General features: G+C 38.9%; 1 protein-coding gene across 3 annotated transcripts in view; it reads left to right on the top strand.

The window, feature by feature from the left end:
• The window catches only part of Pik3cb (phosphatidylinositol-4,5-bisphosphate 3-kinase catalytic subunit beta), a 171,177-nt gene that overhangs the window by 74,739 nt on the left and 76,312 nt on the right, over positions 1-20,126 (top strand). For all 3 annotated transcript variants that reach the window (XM_029568812.1, XM_008844110.3, XM_029568811.1), the window contains 4 exons: positions 1,672-1,895; positions 4,800-4,979; positions 10,312-10,482; positions 11,288-11,365. In XM_029568812.1, coding sequence (XP_029424672.1) covers positions 1,672-1,895; positions 4,800-4,979; positions 10,312-10,482; positions 11,288-11,365 — 653 coding nt within the window. The remainder of the gene's footprint in view (positions 1-1,671; positions 1,896-4,799; positions 4,980-10,311; positions 10,483-11,287; positions 11,366-20,126) is intronic.

The raw sequence follows: 20,126 nt of genomic DNA, 5'->3' as shown, positions 1-20,126 counted from the left end.
ATATAAAATCTGTAATAAATTTTTCCAAGTAGCAACTTGCTGCACCTGTTGGAGGTTTAGTTATAGTACTTGGGAGGCGGCAGAATCTCTGTGAGTTTAAAGTCAGCTTGGTCTGCATAGTGAGTTCCAGGCTAGCAAGGGCTACATAGTACATAGAGAGACCCTCCTTTAAAAAAAAAAGAGCTGGGGGCTAGAGAGATGGCTCAGCAGTTAAGAGCACTGACTGCTCTTGCAGAGGACCTGTGTTAAATAATAAATAAAATATTTTAAATAAAAAAAATCTGTTTTACTTAAAAAGTAGTAACTTGCCTCACTGTGCTTCCCCGCCCCCCAATACTGTGAAGTGCTGTCTATAGTATCATCTCAGATGTCCTTCCAAAACAGAAATCTGTATATGTTCTATGTTGTTTGTTTGTTGAGAGAGGGTCGCCCTGTAGCTCCTGACCTGGAACTCCTTGATCTCCTAGCGACCTGCTTCCTCTGCCTCCCCAGTGCTGAGATTAAAGATGTGCCCCACCACTTCTGACCCTTTTTTAAAAAATTTATGTGTGTTTTGTATGTCTGTGTTTTTATGCCACACGTGTGCAGGGTGCAGGAGTCCGGAGGGCATCTCCTGGAGCTGGAGTTACAGGTTGGATGTGAGCTGTGTGTGCTGAGAATCAAACTAGTCCTCTGCAAGAACAGTATGCATTCTGAACCCGAGCCATCTCTCCAGCCCCTAGGATTTTATCTTTTAAGAACAGTTTTATGTTCACAGAAAAATTGAAAGGCATGGAGTTGTTTTTTTTATGTCTCCTGTGTCTTCTACCCCAGCCATCCATGGCTTGCTACCTCCATTATTTACAAATTTTAAATTAAATAATGATTTACGTTCTAGCTAACACATTTGCTGAGCCTTCTGTGCTGCCTGAAACAAATACCATTTGCAATTTCAATATACTTTCAAATAGATTCTAGATGTCCTTCAGTGTGAAAACTCATTTTTATCTTGATTGATCTGGAAATATTTTGAAAACAATTTTTGCATTCTTAGCCTTTTCCATAAATTTTAAATGTGATTATTTGGTTTATATAGAAAATTGTGAATTTTTTTGAAATGTGGTTTTAAATTGTAAATTTTGATTTTTCTTTTTTTTCAAGACAGGGTCTTTCTGTCATCCCAGCAGGTCTAAAAATCATTATGTAGACCAGGCTGACCTTGGTCTTACAAAGACCCATCTGCCTTTACCTCTTCAGTACTGGGATTAAAGGCATGTGCTACCATACCCAGCCATGAATTTTCATTTTATAATTACACTTTTACTTTTTTGAATATGTGTTTAGATGTAGTCCTGGCTGGCCTGGAACTCCCATTTGTAGACTAGGCTGTCCTGAAACTTCTAGCAATCCTCCTGCCTCTGTCTTCCAATACTAGGATTATAGGAATGCAACACTATGCCCAGTTTTGATGATAATTAAATGGGTGCAGTTTAGAGATCCAAGAGTATGTTTATTTTTTTGTGAGACTTAGTATTTTATTTCCATTGTTTTTTTTGTCTTTCATATTTTCTTGCCCAGTTTTGTCTGTTTGAAGAAAGCAAAATGTCCAAGTTAGTTTTTGTTGAAAATATTTTTTGTTCTCTTTTATCATTACTAGCTACTAAAAATGATATCTTTACAAACTTTGTTTAGGTCTGCATGAATTTGATTCCTTGAAGGATCCTGAAGTGAATGAATTTCGAAGAAAAATGCGTAAATTCAGTGAGGAAAAGATTCAGTCTCTTGTGGGATTATCGTGGATTGATTGGTTAAAGCATACATACCCACCAGAGCACAAGCCATCCATCCTGGAAAACCTGGAAGATAAACTTTACGGAGGAAAGCTAATCGTGGCTGTTCATTTTGAAAATAGCCAGGTAGTGTTGTAATATTCTGTAAGGAATCTCTGATTTTACCTGACTGCTCTTCCATTCTTGGAAGTGTTTCTTGCTCAGTAAACATTATTACAAAGAAAAACTTTAGAGACAAGATAGTCTTCTGTTTAGAATTACATAGAGCTAAAACAATATCCTTTGTGCATATACGATTTCTTGATACATTAAATAATATAGAACTGAGTTGTCAAACTGTACTGTTGAACTACCTTTTATAGTTTTAAAGGGATGGAAAAAAACCCATCAATTTTAAATGGGCTGGTGAGACGGCTTAGTAGATGAAATTGCTTGCTGCCAAGCTTGACCACCTGAGTTCAGTCTCCCCACATGGTAGGAGATAATTGACTTACACAAATTGTCCTTTGACATCCTCACAAATGCCTGGCACATGTGTGCCCACATATACACACAATTAATCAACCAGTGTAAGTTCTTTAAAAAAAGAAATCTTCTAAAAAGCTAAATAAAACACATACTTTAAAATATTAATAGACAGGGATGGAGAGATGGCTCATTGGTTAAGGGACAGCCAGTTTAACCAAAGAGCTTCATGTTCAGTGAGTGACTGATTCAAAATGTAAGGTGGAGGGTTTGTAGTTTGGACAGATGGTTCAGTGGTTAAGAGCACTGGGTGCTCTTTCAGAGGACCTGCGTTCGGTTCCCACATGAAGGATACTTTTGAGACAAGATCAAAAGTTTGTGTTGCTTTTTGGAAGATCTACCAGGACTCTAAAGTAAGAGAGAGTCACTGGGGGTGGAAAGAAACAAAACATTTGAATATGATGTTATTGACATTTTATTGGGAAGTAGGTAGAGAAGGAAAAGGTTGTGATGTCAACTTCTCAAAGTGATTCCATGGAGGCTGGTTGTGTGCTTTAATACCTATGGCATGGTTTCAATCCGTTTAGACTTCTGTAATAGAATACCATGGGTTGAGTGACTTGCAAACAATAGAAATTTATTGCTCACAGTTCTAGATGCTGTAAAGTCCAAGATCAAGTCACTAGCTGATTCAGAATCAAAGGGCCTGCTTCCTGTTCCATAAACTTGACTGCCTTTTCACTGAGTCATTACACAGAAGACAAGAGTGTGCTTTATCTGGTGTCTCCTTATCTTGTATAATAAGGGTACTGATCTCATATAATAATCTAATTACATCAGAATATCCTGGTCTCTACAACCCCTCACACTGAGGATGAGATTCTATATATGAATTTTGGTGTGATATAAGTGTTCAGTCTGTAGCAGATTCAACTCATAGAAAGTACAGGGGTAGGGGAGAAGCAAAAATTGTAGAGAAAATAGATATTAAATCTATTAATTTATGTTTAATAAGTCTGAGTTTGAGGTAACCTTGAGGAAAAGGAATTTAAAGTAATTTAGCAGCAAATGTAAATTTGAAGTTAGGTCAATATAGAGAATTTTCTAATAGTTACAGCTGTCTAAAGTAGCTCTTGGCTGCCTTTAGATATTGTGAGCCTCCTTTATCTGGTATGTCAACATTTTGTGGTAAATCACTTTGTTAGATTATGAAAGAATTCACAGATGATTAAACTAGTATTTCTTTGTATCATTGGGTTTATGATAAACTAGACATGGTAATGCTTCTTTTTCAATTTTCATTTGTGCAAAAAAAATGGGCGGGGGGGTTCTTTTGGAGACAAGGTTTCCCTGTAGCCCCAGCTGACCTGGAACTTGCTTTGTAGACCAGGCTGGCCTTGAACTCACAGAGATCCGCCCACATGCTGGAACTAAAGGCTTGAGCTACCACGTCCAGCTCATTTGTTAAAATTTGTATGCATAGCTCAATAATGGAGCACTTGCCTAGCCATGTACTTTACAATTTTGTAAAATTTGAACAAAATCATTAGTTTATGGCTTAATCAGCATAAGGTCTGATCTTTTCTTGCTAATGACCAACATAAACTTTTTCCTTAATACAGATTTAATTTTTTTTTCCCTTGCTGAAGTTCAAATTCAGGGCCTCGTGTATGCTAGGCCAATGGTGGTCTACAGCTGAGCCTTAACCTTAGGTTTTGTAACACTTTAATTAATCTATTTATTTTAATGTGTATGAGTGTTTTGCCTACATGTGTTTAAGCACACCTGTGTTATACAGTGCCTGAGGAGGCCAGAAGAGGATGTTGTATCCCCTGGAATAGGAGTTACAGACAGTTGTTAGCCACCATGTGGGTACTGGGAACTAAACCCAAGTCCTCTGCAAGAACAGCCAGTGCTCTTAACTCCTGAGCCATCTCTCTAGCTCTCCTTAAAGAACACTATCCATGTGGCCTCTTACCTAATAGTAAACTTTGATTTTTTTGTTTCATAGTGGGTTTATTATTTGTTTATTTATTTATATTTTTGAGGCAGAATCTCAGGTAGTACTGGCTAGCCTTGCATTCCTGATCATCTGACCTGTCTCTCCCAAGTGCTGGGATTCTAGAAGTATGCCACCATGCCCACTGATTTCAGCTAAATATTAATTAATTTTGCCTTTTGTAGCTATGACAGTATACAGTAAGATTTGCAAATTATCAGAAAACAGTTTTTCAATTTAAAATTTATTTATTTATAGACAGGTTCACACTATAAAGCCCTAGCTGGCCTTTATGTAGACCAGGCTGGTGTGGAATTCGCAGAGATCCTCCAGCCTCTGCCTTACTAGTCCGGGACTGAAGGTGTGTACCACCATGCCAGGCAGGAAAACAGCAAATTTTATGCGTGTTCATATTTAGCATATAGAAAATTTTATTGGAATAAAAAGCATAAAGGATATACACATGGATATATTACCTATTGTACATTTTATTACAAACTGAGCATAATTATGGTTTCCAGCACAAGTGTAAAATGTAACACGTTTTCTACCTTCCGTTTGTTTAGGATGTGTTTAGCTTTCAAGTATCTCCTAATTTGAATCCCATCAAAATAAATGAATTGGCAATCCAAAAACGTTTGACTATTCGTGGAAAGGAAGATGAAGCCAGTCCCTATGACTTTGTGTTACAAGTCAGCGGGAGAGTAGAATATGTGTTTGGTGACCACCCACTAATTCAGTTCCAGGTATGTATATAGTCTTTCTTGTCAGCTTACCAGAAACATGTGTATTTAGGCATTTAACTTTTTTATTTTTGAGTTTTTAGAGAAGTGTACCCATAATGAAACATTTGCAACCCACAAAATATTATCCTGAATTAAATAATAAATATCCTACCCTACCTCTGAGATAATCATTGCTAACATTTTGGCATATGTTTTTGTCTTCTTTCTCTCTCTCTCTTTTTTTTTTAGTAGTTATGTGTGCTTTTGGTGCAGTGATTAGACATTTAAATTGTGTGTGTGTGTGTGTGTGTGTGTGTATGTGTGTTTGCATTCTGCTTCATGACTATCTCAGTGCTATATCATTATTATTTCCTGTGGCATTATGAATTCCTAACAGTTTGTTATATGTAGCTGCCTACTAATTCATCTTGTAAACATACAATTTCAAGTATGATATATTCTAGGGGAAGTATAAAAAACTTACTGTGTTAAAAACTTGTTTGTGGCTGGAGAGATGGCTCAGTGGTTGAGACTACTGGCTGTTTGCAGAGGACCAAAGTTCAGTTCTTAGCACCCACGTGGTGACTAACAAGTGTCCCTAACTCCAGTTCCAGGGGATCTGATGTCCTCTTCTGACCTCTATGGACATTGCACACATAGTGTACTTATGTACATGTGGGCAAAACATATAAAATAAAAATAAGTTAAAAAATATATTTTATTTATTTTTATTTTATGTGTGTGCGTGTATTGCCTGCATGTAAGTAAGTGCACCCGTGTTGTGCAATGCCCGTGGAGGACAGGAGAGGCCGTCGGATCCCCTGGAACTGGAGTTACAGACAGTTGTAAGCTGCCATGTGGGTGCTGGGATTCAAACCTGGGTCTTCTTTAAGAACAGTCAGTGTTCTTAACCACTGAGCCATCTCTCCAGCCCCCAAATAAATACATTCTTAAAAATTAAGAAAAAAACCTTATTTATATAGAAATTTGTTATCATCTAGTTAGAAAAGGTAAAGAATTTTTTTTGGGGGGGTGGCCAACAAGATGATTGAGTAGGTAATAAAGGCACTTGTCATGCAAGCCTGGCAACTAGAATTCAATCCCTAGAACCCACATAAAAGTGAAAGTAGGGAGTTGACTCCACAGGTATGTCCCCTGGCTTCCACATGTGAGTAATGACATGCATACTCTGCCATTCAGGCCCCTACACATACATCATACACACAGAAAATACTAAAAACTTTTTTTTAGTCTTTTGTTTCATTGTTTGTTGGTTGTATTGTTGCTCCTAGGGGTTGAACCAGGACCTTTTGTGTAGCAAGCGTGCGCTTTACGTACCGAGCTGCATTCCAATGCATCATAAATCAGAAAACTCTTCAGTTTCATTTTGTAATATTTGTTACTCCTTTGTTCCCTTTTTATTACTTATACATGTAGTAGGAATTTTGCAAGCCTTAAGTCCTGATAAGTCTTCCTTGATCTTTATATGTTTATTTACATTTAATTTTGAAGTCTGAGTATATACTCCGTGCAGTGGCCAGTGAGGTGGCTCAGTGGGTAAAGGCGTTTGCTGCAGGCCTGACAACTTGAATTTGAGCGCTGGGACCCACATGGTAGGAGTAACCTGACTCCTGAAAGTTGTCCTCTGACTTTCACATGTGTGCCATGGTACACCCTACCAACACCCACCCCAACAAACAAACAATCAAAAACCCAATGCAAGACATTAAACTGCCTTAAATTATTTTCTTACAAAGTTTAATTTACATGAGATATACCGTACATTATCCATTCCTCTCAAGATTTGTTTCTCTCTCTTTTTTTTTCTTTTCCTTTTTTTCTGGTCTTTTTGAGACAGAGTCTCCCTGTAGCTCCAGCTTACCTGGATCTTGCTATGTAGACCAGGCTGGCCTCGAACCCACAGAGATCCGTCTGTCTCTGTCTTCCAAGTGCTGGGATTAAAAGTGTGCAATACCATATCTGGCTAGATTTGCTTCTTAAAGAATGCATTTCTGGCTTTGTTTTCAAGTAACTGAAAGATCCTTATATTGAAAGTACATTTGGAAGGTAAAAAATGGTTGTTATATGAAGAATAATAGCGTAAATATAAAATTAGAGGTCAGTTGTAACAATTTAAAGCCTATGGGTTTAAAGAGTTTTGGTTTTGCAATATTGTTGAATTTTGGTTTTGGGGTTTTTTTTGTTGTTGTTGTTATTGTTGTGTTGTGTTTTGTTTTGTTTTTTGGAGACAGGATCTTGCTGTGTAGCCCTGGCTGGTCTGGAACTTGCTGTGTACATCTGGCTGACCTGGAACTCACAGAGATCTTCCTACCTCTGCCTCTGGAATGCTGGCTTTAAAGGTATGTGTCGCCATGTCTGGCCTAGAACTTGAAGCAGCCCCACCTTAGCCTCCCAAGAGTTACCACACCCAGCTGGTTTTGTTCTTTCAAAAGGGCTGAAGCATTACTAGGGAGATGGTTATGTAGTAAGAGCACTTAGTGCTCTTGCAGGAGAATCCAATTTGGCAGGAGAATCCAGTTTGGGATGTCAGCAACCAATTCAGGTAGTTCACAACCCAAGAGGATACCTTGCCTGCTTCTTGTTCCCAGGGGCCCTACAAATGTGCATGTGCTCGCTCTTTCTCTCTCTCAAATAAAGTATTTTTTACAAAAAAAAATAAGGTGTGCCAAATATTATGATGTCTGTCTGAAAAGAATTAAAGTCAAGCATGCCAGTGCACACATGAACTCCTAGCAAGAGGATTAGTAGTACAAGGCTAGCCTAGGCCACATGATACCCTGTCTCAGAAATAAAAAAATATTGAGATTGATAAAGATATAGGAAATAATAAAATTTCATACCTTCTGTTAAGGTTTTAGTGTCACCCATGGTTTTTGTACTGTAGCAGGTAGAAGTCTAGGAACAGTTACAGCTTGTACGTACAGCTTTGAAGGCTGAGGCATTCTGATATTAAGCAGTTGAATCTAGCCCATCAAGAAGGGAAAGATAATAGTTCTTACCAAGCAACCTTGAAGTATGGAGTTTTCTGTTTTGTATTCTACCAACCATCTTGCAAACCACCTCCCATCAAAATTATTTTTAATGGTTCTGAACTCAGCATATAATATATTGAGTCATACTTTGGATCTGTATAAGAAATTTATTCTGGGGGCTGGAGAGATGGCTCAGCAGTTAAGAGCACTGGCTGCTCTTGCAGAGGACCCAGGTTTGGTTCCCAGCACCCACATGGTTGCTAACAAGTCTCTTTAACTCTAGTTCCAGGAGAATCTGATGCCTCTTCTGACCTCGTCAGGCATTGCATGACATGGGTGCACTTACATACATACAGTTAACACACTCATACACATAAAATAAAAATAATATAAATAAAAATTAAAAGATAATAAATAATTAAAGAAGGTTATTCTGAGCTGGGTGTGCTGGAGCACACCTTTAATCCCAGCACTTGGGAAGCAGAGGCAGATGGATGGTTTACATAGCAAGTTCCAGGCCATCTAGGGCTACATAGTGAAACCCTGTCTCAAAAAACAAAAAGAATACTGTTCTTGCCGAAGACCCAGGTTCGTATCCCAGCACCCACATGGCAGCTAACAACTGTCCGTAACTCCAGTTCCAGGGGATCCGACTGTCCTCCGTGGGCATTGCATGATATGGATGCTCTTACCCACATGCAGGCAATACACACATACACATAAAATAAAAATAAGTAAAATAATAAAAAACAAAAAGAAAAAGATAATTCTTTTGAGGAACATATGGAATTTATGTTCATTGTTTAAAATATTTGTTAATATGAATAATCATTGCCCATTTTTTAATATTCCTTTGAGGAGCCTCCTGGTTTTATGGAAACATTAGGCTGAAATGGCCAGTAGGTTTTCCCTGAGTAAACAGCTGGTAACACTCATACACAGTTCTATGCTGAAAAGGGGGCCACTTCAGAGATCCTTTATAAAAGGGGTGTCTGCCACATAGGAACCTTGTACTCATCACTCCTCGATGATCAGCTAAAGTATGACTTTGGCACCAAACAAGAAGATCTATGTCAGATAGTAGCTGTGTAAGTTAACATTTCATGATTTTTGTATCCATAAATGGCTAAATAGGACTCGGTCTCTTAATGTTATGAAGAATAACTGTAATATTTAAGATGTGTCTATTTCAGTTCTTAGGTAGTTTGCAACTGACAGCAGCTATTTTTTGTGGGGTTTGTTGCTTAGTGCCGGGACAGAACCTGGTGCTTTGTACCTGGTAGGCAAGTGCTGTACCCCTGAACTGAATCCTCAGCCCTTGAATTTTTTGAGGCAGGGTCTCTATGTAGTTCAGGCCAACCTAAATCACTATTAGCTCAGGCTAGTCTCAAACTTGTGATTCCCTTGCCTCAGCTTCCCAGCATTGCTAGGATTATAGGTGTGCATCACCCTGGCAAATGCTGTGCTGTGGTTTTATTGCATTTTAAAATTTCATTCATTCATTCGTTCATTCATTCATTCATTCATTCTGTGTGTCAGTGTGTGCTGGAGTCCAGGGACAACTTGGGGAGTTCCTTTTTCTCCTTCCATCTTATAGGTCAGAAATCAAATTCAAGGTTTCAGGCTTGGTGACAAAGTGCCCTGCTAAGCCATCTCCACTGGTTTTCTTGGGGGGAAGGGGTCAGGGTCTTCCTGTAGCCCCAAGTTAGCCTAGAACTTGCTATGTAGACAAGGCTGGCCTTGAACTCACAGAGATCCGTCACTATTAGCTCAGGCTAGTCTCAAACTTGTGATTCCCTTGCCTCAGCTTCCCAGCATTGCTAGGATTATAGGTGTGCATCACCCTGGCAAATGCTGTGCTGTGGTTTTATTGCATTTTAAAATTTCATTCATTCATTCGTTCATTCATTCATTCATTCATTCTGTGTGTCAGTGTGTGCTGGAGTCCAGGGACAACTTGGGGAGTTCCTTTTTCTCCTTCCATCTTATAGGTCAGAAATCAAATTCAAGGTTTCAGGCTTGGTGACAAAGTGCCCTGCTAAGCCATCTCCACTGGTTTTCTTGGGGGGAAGGGGTCAGGGTCTTCCTGTAGCCCCAAGTTAGCCTAGAACTTGCTATGTAGACAAGGCTGGCCTTGAACTCACAGAGATCCGCCTGCTCCTGAGAGCCTCGTGAGTGTGAATTAAAAGCCTGTGTCACCAGGCCTTTCCTGTGTTGTGATTTTAAGTGACCATATACTTGATACTAAGTTTACATACACCTCTGCAGTCCATTTGGGAATAGTCCTTGTTCAGATTAATTGTATTGCTGATTTAAGTGTTTGCCTAAATGCCTGTACCTTCATCTTTCTACTACTGCAGTATATCCGGAACTGTGTAATGAATAGGACCCTGCCCCATTTTATCCTCGTGGAATGCAGCAAAATCAAGAAAATGTATGAGCAAGAAATGATTGCCATAGAATCTGCCATAAATCGAAATCCATCCAACCTTCCTCTTCCTTTACCACCAAAGAAAACACGAATTATTTCTGTAAGTTTTCTGTATGAATTTTTGGTAACCCCAAGGGGCTGTGATTCTGTTAATATGCTGCCTCACACTTATTTCCTGTGCTCACTTCTCCTGTGAAATCAATACATCTTTGTCAAAAGCCACCACCATTTACTTAAAAAGTAGAATTCTTCCTTGTTCAAGCTATAAATAAATGTAAGTATACAATTTATATTTTTTGGTGCTCCTCTCCCCCAAATATAGATTGTACTTACAATTTAGCAGTTTGAGACAAAGGACACAAATACTTGAATAACTACTATATTCCTTTTTTTTCCTTTTTCAGACAGGGTCTTACTGTGTAGCTTTGGCTGTAAAGCCCAGGCTAGCCCCCAAATTGTGGCAAGCATGCCTCCTCCTAAGTGAAAAGTATTTTATTTCTGTCAAACTGAACTGTTAGATTTGGTGTGTGTAGGTGTAGGTGGTTTGCAGGGGCTGAGACGGTGCTCCCCTCGACCCAGGCTCTAACTCACTACATAGTTGAGGCTTCTAGCCGTCCTCCTGCCTCAGCTTCCTGTTTGCTTGGATCACAGGCATAAGCCGCATTCCTTTTCCCTGTGTCCCTGCCTCACTTTGTCCCCCTTCATCTCTTAGCAGTAATGGACATAAAAATCAAGTGTTAGTGATTGGACTTAGTTCAATTTAATATTTATGATTTTCAGTTGTTAGTTCAGAGCTCTGTTTTCATAATTTTACAAGATTTGAGAACTGATGCTTTTTCATGGCTAGTATATGATATTCATTTCTTTCATTAAAATACTTATGTATTTATTTCATTCTTTTACAGCATGTTTGGGACAATAACAATCCTTTCCAAATTGTCTTGGTTAAGGGAAATAAACTTAACACAGAAGAAACTGTAAAAGTGAGTACTTGTTAAGAGTTGTATTTGCATTATGCTATTACATGAATAATTCATAAGCTCTGTGATACCACATTGGAGATTAAATTTTACCCATGCCCATCAATTACATAAGATAGAGTATGGCAGCTAGTTATAAAACTATATTATGTATTTTGTTTGTTTTGGTCTTCTGAGACAGGATCTCATATAATCGAGGGTAGCCTCAGAACGGCTATATAGCTGAGTATAGCCTTGAGCACCTGATCCTCCTGCCCATCCTCCCCAAGTGCTGAGTTATGGTCATGAACCACTCTGCCTGACAGTATTTTTATTTTAAGTTTTTTTTTGTTTAAAATATTTATTATTTTTATTTTATGTGAGTGTATTGCCTACATGTATGAGTGCACCCGTGTTGTGCAATAAAGTTTTTATTTATTTTATTTTTACTTTTTTATTTAAGGTATTTGTAGTTAGACTGTAGAAAGACTGACATTTTCTTATTGTGTATCATATCATAAATTTATTTTTTAGATCAGAAATTTGGCATGTGAAATTTAAACCAGAATTATAGCTCACATTTTTATATAAACTTAATCTCCTGTCAGCCTTGACAAGAGCTGCATTCAGCCTGTGTTACCCGCCCCCCACCCCTTCCCCAACCCCCTTTAAACTTGCTGAGAACAGAGAAAATATATCTTGGAAGAAAGAAAATAGATGACTTCACGTTGTTAACATGTGGATGACTTATTGTGCAACTCCATGCAATTAAATCCATACATTTCCCTCACAGTGCAGAGCATGAGTTTTCTCTGTCTTACTACGCAGGAAATGAAGAGAATAGTTTTTGGGTCTGAGAAAGGGGTTGGGCTAGTTTGAAGTATTTGTTGAGTGGGATATATTTATTCACGACCAGCTTGCCAAAAATTGTCACTTGTTTTCTGCATATGGACATTAAAGATTCTTTGGGAGATTGGCAATATGGTTATGGGGGCAAGGGGTGGGAGAATACAGAGATGTGAGTCAAAGAGCACAAAGATAGAGTTACCTTGGGGGAATAAGCCCCCAAATCATGAGTACTAGAGTTATTAATATATAACTGCTCTGTGCTGTGTGCTGGAAATTTGTTGAGAGTAGATTACAAAAACAAAACAAACAAACTCCAAAACCAACAAAACTTATGCGTGTTCATGGCTCTATTAATTTATGTGCTTGTAGGAAGCACTTCAGTGTATTTGTGTTATATATTAAGTGCTATATACCTTAAATATGTACAGTTCAAAAATATTCTTTGAGCAGCTGGTATTAAATAAGGGCTTTAGTTTTAGTATCAGCATGATTTTTTTTTTTAAGCTCTGTATTTATGGCCAATACATAGTTTGCCTTTTTTCTGTTTTAGTGATCATTTTATTTTTCTCTTTTAATTTAAAATTTCTTTATAATGTTTTCTTTTGTTTCTGTTGTGGGACTTATTTGCTTGTTTGAGACAGAGTCTCATATAGCCCAGGCTGGCCTCAAACTTGCCATGTAGCTGAGGCTGACCCTGTATTCCTGATCCTCCTGCCTCTACCTCCAAAGTGCTGGGGTTACACAGTGTGCCACCACATTCTACCTTTCTTATTTTCCAATTGAAAAATTGTGTCATGAAACTGGAGAGACAGCTCAGTGGTTAAGATTGCTTACTGCTAGGACTCAGGTTTGGTTCCCATCCCTTACATGTTGGCTCACAATTGTCTGTAACTCCAGTTCCAGGGTATCTCATGCCCTCTTTTGGCCTCCATGGACTTGTGCACACATGTGACTTACACATGGACACACATACACATAAAAGTAGATAAATTAATTAAATATAATGCTTTTTACAAGTTTATAAGTACAAACACGATTAAGAAAAAAGATGCTAATCTTTCCATCATAATGGAATCTCAACAAGCCATATCAGTATCCTCCATTTTTATATGAATATACATAAATACATGGTATTGGCGTTAAAGAGTTTTCAGTTGTATTTTTTCTTTTATCTCTTGAGTGATTTGTTAAAGAAAAGGAAATAATACATTCTGTAGTTGGTTTTACTCACTTTCAAATACATCTTAGATAGTCCTGTGAATTGGCAAGCAATCAGTAGAGTTCTTTGGGGTAGGGATTTCATTCTTAAAAGCAGAAATCACATGCAGTGGTGAAGTGTCATGCTATGAAAGCCTGTAATCCCAGCACTTAAGAGGTAGAGGCAGGAAGATCAAGAGTTTAAACCAGTCTAGGAAAGGGGCATGGGAGAGATCTTACATGTTCAAATCTACCTTCATTTGGAACATAATGTGTATTTTGTATACATATAAATGCTTTTCTCCAGTGGTTTCTAGGTATAGATGTATAATATACATAGTAACAAATGGGATTTCCTCCTTGTTCTTTTGATTTGCAGGTAATCATGCTTAACTTTTTAAAAATATTAAAGTATTTAATTTAGCATTGCTTTCTTTAAGAAACAACATTTTTTGCATTGAAAAACTGTATAGGTTGGTGAATTCGGAAAGGAAATGAATAACAAACTCACATTATAAGAACAGTGACAAATTTTACATTTTTGTTGAAGCTTGGTAGTACAGTTCTGCAGATGCCTGAGTTCTGAAGATAGTTATTTTGTTGTGATTTTGATTGCTTTTTTAACTGTGCTAGGAACTGAACCCAAAGCCTTGCACTTACTAATCAATGCACTTCGTCGCTGAGTTATATCTCCAGGCCCAAAGATAATTGATTGGTTCTTTACATCTTTAAAAAAATTATTACAGGGGCTGGAGAGATGGCTCAGCAGTTAAGAGCACTGACTGCTCTTGCAGAGGACCCGGGTTCGGTTCCCAGCATCCACATGGCGGCTATGAACCGTCCTTAACTCCAGTTCCAGGGGAATCCGAAGCCCTCTTCTGACCTCAGCGGCATTGCACAACATGGGTGCACTCACTTACATATAGGCAATATACTCATACACATAAAATAAAATTTAAAGAAAATTATTACATCTTATTTATTTTGTGTACCTGAATGTGTTCATGCCAAGCCTGACAACGTGAATTCAATAGAATATGCTTGGGGGAAGGACAGAGCCAACTCTAAATGAACATAATTTTTGAAGGTGCAGAGGCAGGGTCTTACCATGTAGCTGTAGCTGGCTCCAAACTTGGAGATCCACCCATCTCTGCCTCCCAAGTCTTGAATTTAAAGGTGTGGACCACTTTTTTTTTTCAACTAAAATATTGACAATACATTGCATACATTTATGAAATTTAGAAAATTAAAAGTTTAATTTCCTCAGTTGCTATGTAAGTAGTTAAATTTTCTATTTCTTTTGTGCCCGTTTTAATAATTTTGTCTTTCAGAGAGAATTTTTTTTAAAAATTTTTGTTGCATACAGTTCATAATAGCCCCTTATATTGACCCACTGTGGCATAACAAATAACTACAGATAATAGCAACTTTTTAATATATTTTATTTATTATTTTTATTTTATGTGTATGAGCGTATTGCCTGCATGTATGCATTTGCACCTGTGTCATGCAGTGCCTGTAGAGGTCAGAAGGTGTCAGACCCCCTGGAACTGGAGTTATAGATGGTTGTTAGCTGCCATGTGGATGCTAGAAATCCAACCTGAGTGCTCTGTCAGTGCTCTTAACTGCTGAGCCATCTCTCCAGCCCCAGATATAGCAACTTTTAAAAACATCACTTTAATAGGTTTACCAGGCATAGCATATCTGTCTAGGTTCTCCCTGTACTTACAGTCCTCCAGTGAGATGTCTAAGTGTTGGGTGGCCATCCTGGTTTTGGATTCATTTGGGCTGCATTGCTTTTTGAAGGCTCTCTGGGAGAATCTGTATGCAAGTTGTTGGTCAAATTCTGGATTTCATGGCTTTAAGAGTGAGGACCTCATCATTTTCTTGTTGGCTGTTGGCCAGAGGTTCTCTGTTACTAGAAATTGTTCTTAGACCCTTGCCTTTGAGCTTTTCTTTTAAAATTCATAAACAGAATTTCTCAAGCATCAAACACTTAAGCACTGAATTTCTTGCTAGGAAATTCCCAGTGATCTAGAGTCTTCTTTTCTCCCCTAAGATTTATCTTTAGTTTTATTTATGTGTATCTGTGTGTGCCTGCTTGTCCTTGAACCAGGTGCATGCAGATCCTCATGAAGGCCAGAAGAAGGCATTTGATCTCCTGGAGCTGGAGTTACTGGTGGTTGTGAGCCATAGGTGCTAGGAACTGATGTGGGTTCCCTGGAAGAACAGCAAGCACTCTTAACTACTGAGCCATCTCTCCAGAGCTGGGCTATCCTCAGCTGCATGGCAAGTTTGAGGCCAACCTGGGCTATATGAGACTCTCTCTCAAACAAACAAACAAATAAACAAGCAAACAACCCCACAACAGAAACAAAAGAAAACATATTAAAGAAATTTAATCCCAGCATTTGGAAGGAGGAGGCAGACAGATCTCTGTAAGATGGAGGCCAGCCTGGTCTACATAGCAAATTGCAGGCTAGGTAGGGTTACAGGGAGACCCTGTCTCAAAAAGACACCTTTCTCCCACAAAAAAAATCACAAACTAGGCCAGGCTCAAGGAAGATGATCTTGCATGTAGCATACCTGAGCACTGAAGGGCAGTTCATCATATTTATAGGGCCAGATGTCATACAGTACACAGGCTTTATGAGATCCGCCTAGAAAGCTCTCAAGGTGCTCCATGATGATTCAGAACTCTCTACACTGGAATGCCTTCCAGCCATGCAAAGTGCTTAGAATTCTATAGCATTCAGCTTCTTGGTCAGTCTTTCCTCAGTTCTGTGGTATTTTATCTTCATTTATCAGTCGTTTTGTTTTATTTTGTGTCATGGTTTGTTTTGGTTGGTTTTGGTTGGTTTGGCTTGGTTGTCTCCTGTAGTCCAGTCTGGCCTCAAACTTGATAAAGAGTTAAGGATGACCTTGAACTCTTGATACACATGCCTTCACCTCCCAAGTGCTGGGATTATAGCCATGTGCTGCCACAACTGTCTTTTCATGTGGGCATCTTAATATTCAATAAAAGCCTCAAAGCCAGTGTTGCTCATAATCTAGAAGATGACATTAGGGCAGCCAAAGAGCACACAGAAAGAGACCTGGCAGGTACGGCTCTAATGGGGAGTCATCTTCTAACTATGACAGACAGCAGGGATTTCACCTTTTCTGTTCTTTTTACTTTCTTTTCTCGAAATTGTTTTTCTAAAAATTTGTTTTATAAGCCAGGTGTGAGGGGCACTCCTTTAATCCCAGCACTTGGGAGGCAGAGGCAGGAGGATCTCTGTAGGTTTGAGCCAACCTGTTCTTCATAGAGAGCTCCAGGCTAGCTATAGGGAGATCCTGTCTTAAAAAGATGCCCCCCCTCAAAAAAAATTCAGGAGTGTGTGTGTGCACATGCGCGTACAGGTGCATGTTTAGGTCACCGAACAACGTTTGGGACTAGGTTCTCCCCTTCCACTGTGGTTTTCAGGGATTAAACTCAGGTCATCAGGCTTGCATGGGAAGTGCTTTCATTCACTGAGCCATCTGGCCAGCCCTGTTTTTCTTTTCTATGTTCTAATTTTTTCTAATATCTGAACAGTACTGTGGCAACAGCACTAGCAGGGGCCGCATCAGGATTAGACAGAATCTTTTTTTATTGTTCTTTTTGAGACAGGGTCTCCCTCTACCCAGCTGTCCTGGAACTCACTATGTAGACCAGGCTGGCCTTGAACTCACAGAGATCCTCCTGCTTCTGCCTCCCAAGTACTGGGATTACAGGCTTGTACCACCACAGCCTCAAGATTAGGCAGAATCTTAACACTAAGAGGTGAATTTTCTTTTCCAAGAGAGGAATTACAATACCAAGAGAATGGGAAATATTTCTTGGTGCTTTTCCTTACTTCTTTTGAACAGAAGATGTTCCACACAGCTTGAAAGACATACATGTGAATAAAACCGACTTTGTAGTTGCGTGAAGAGCATCCTTGGGTTACCAAAAAGTGCAGGGAAGACTGCAGAGTGAGGGAGGCTTGGGAAAGCAAAGTTTTTGTTATCAATGCTTGTATGCTCATTCCTTAGCTGCACAGATGAGGATCAGAGTCTTAATAGTCTGTATGGATTCACCACTCAAGTCTCAGCTACTACTCTTGTCCCAGACTAGCTAATGAAGACATATATAAAGAGCCCCACAAAGTTTTTGAGTGGGTATTGGATCTACAACTCATAGAGAAGCCTCATTGGAGCTCTTAAAAATAGCAACACTCTTCATAAGATATAAACAGGACCCAGTGTTTCATAACATAGTAGCCAGAATGTCTGAAATCCAGTCCCAAAGTATTTGGTATATAATGAACCAAGAAAATTCCAAGTTGTATGGGCAGTCATGGTCAACAGATGTCAAGTCTGAGGTGATTCAGATGTTGGAATTATGTCGTGGAGACATTACACCAGTTGTTACAATAGGTTCCAACAACTAAGGGCAAATATATTTCAAAAAGAATATGGAATAGAAAAGTCTCAGCTAAGAAATAGAAGCTAAGCTGGGCATGGTAGTGTATGCCTTTAATCTCAGCACTCAGGAGGCAGAGGCAGTTGGATCTCTGTGAGTTTAAGCCAGCCTGGTCTACATAGTGAGTTCCAGGTCAGCTGAGGCTACAGGGAAACCCTGTCTCAATAGACAACAAAAAGAAAGGAAGAAATAGAAGCTAAAAGCCAGGCATGGTGGCAGACACCTTTATTCCCAGCACTTGGGAGGCAGAGGCAGGCAGATCTCTGTAAGTCCAAGGCCAGCCTGGTCTACATAGTTCCAGGCCAGCTGGGGCTACAGGAAGACCCTGTCTCAAAAGACTAAAAAAGAAAGAAAGAAAGAAAGAAAGAAATAGAAGCTAAAACTGGTCATAGTGACACAATCCTGTGATCCCATTACTTGGGAGGGGAGGGGGAGGCTGAGGAGGCAGGAAGATGTTCCAGACCATCCTGGGCTATGTGCTTGACCTATCCCTAAAACAAGCAAAAACCCCAAAAAAGTAGTAAGTGGGCTATGTCTTTAATAGTAGCACTTGGGAAGTAGATGCATGAAAATCAAAAGTTCAAGGACATCTACTAGACATAGTATATTGAATTCTTAGATACATGAAACCATGTCTCAAAAAACCAAAACAAACAGAAAACCTAAACCAAACCTGAAAAGTACAATAAATGGAAAGGTTTAAATTGATGGAATAAACGCAGTAGCAGAATTGTATCAAGAAAGGTGTCAGTGAGCTTAAAAGATTGATCAATAAATCTCACTGGTTTTGAACAGCAGAGGAAGGAAATAGAAAGAACGATGGGAAGGATGTTATGAGGTCTCAGCAACTTAGAAGGCCGTCCCAGAAGGCCTAACGTGTGTGCTCTGGATCTCAGAAAGATGAGAAAGGGTACAGTTCAGAAAAACGAATGGAACAGTCACAGCACACTTTCATTTTGGCAAAAGATGTAAGTGAACACGTTCAAGAAGCCAGTTGCACAACAGCATGATGCAGGCATGTTCTGTATCACACATATTATACACTGTAATCTCACCGTGTGCTTACTATGTGGTTGGTGTTCAGCACTCCTCATCAATTAAAATATATATAAGTAGAAAAAGTCATAGCTTTATCTTTTTATCTACTTCAATACCTGGAACATGAAATAAATATTTATGTAGCAAATTAGTACATTTCATGTAGCCATCTCCAGTATCTTTATATGCTTAGTTACAGTATTCCCCATGTAAGTCAGAACAAAGCAGCCTCTTTACAGATCATGACATAAGAAATAAGTATTTAGTGTTTGGCTTGGAGCTTCTAAAACCATTAATTTTCTTAACGATAAACGAATCCTTTTGTGGGGAAGAGGCAAGTGGGGCAGTAGGGGGACAGCTCAGGCTGGTCTCGAAATCCCTACCACTTGCCTCTACTTCCTAAGTGCTGCTATTATAGGACACGTTACCACTCCAGACTAGTACATCTTCTGTTAGAATATTTGACCTAGTTCCCAGTTCTAATACGAAGCTTCTAAAATCATTGAAATCTGGGTAGTAATAGAAGGGTTACTTTTTCTTGTGGCTGGCGTCCTGCTTTTCTGTTATGGTGGACATACCAACTAGTTTTTTTTTTTTTTTTTTTTTTTTTTTTTTTTTTTTTAAATTAGCTTACATGGTAGCCAAAAGCTGCCACATAGCTGCAGGATGAAGTCTGCTTATTGGAGACAGGTGTCATGTGACTAAAGGATTGAATATTAGCCTCCTTAGACTCCAGGTTAGGCAAGAGACTAGAGAGACCCATTTAATCACCAAAGGTCAGTGGATTTAATCATCCATGCCTACTTAATGGAATCTTCATAAAAACTCTAACCTGAACTAGGTTGGTCAGTATATCATCTGACTGTTGATACCTGTCTTTTTAAATAGCCCTTATAATAAACTGGTAATCTTGTTTCCCTCAGCTTATTGAACCATTACACTAAATGACTGAATTTGAGGAGGGAGTTGTGGGAACCCTCAATTGATAACCAGTTGATCAGAAGTAGAGAAGAGGATGTGGTACTTGAAATAGGGAACTGAAGCGGGTAACAGTCACTTAAGCCTTTAACATGGGCCTGCACTAATTTCGGCAACTAGGAAAACTCCACACCTTCGGTATCTGAGGTATGTGAGTGTAGAAGAAATAGTCCTTTGTGTGAATGATTAGGAATACAAAGTGATAACTGTGAAAAGATGGGAATTCAGCTTGTTCAT

The sequence above is a fragment of the Nannospalax galili genome, unplaced genomic scaffold (assembly GCF_000622305.1).
Source record: "Nannospalax galili isolate Female #2095 unplaced genomic scaffold, S.galili_v1.0 scaffold482, whole genome shotgun sequence".
Taxonomy (NCBI): domain Eukaryota; kingdom Metazoa; phylum Chordata; class Mammalia; order Rodentia; family Spalacidae; genus Nannospalax; species Nannospalax galili.
The sequence above is the reverse complement of the archived record's forward strand: the minus strand, read 5'-3'. Positions and strand labels throughout refer to the sequence as shown.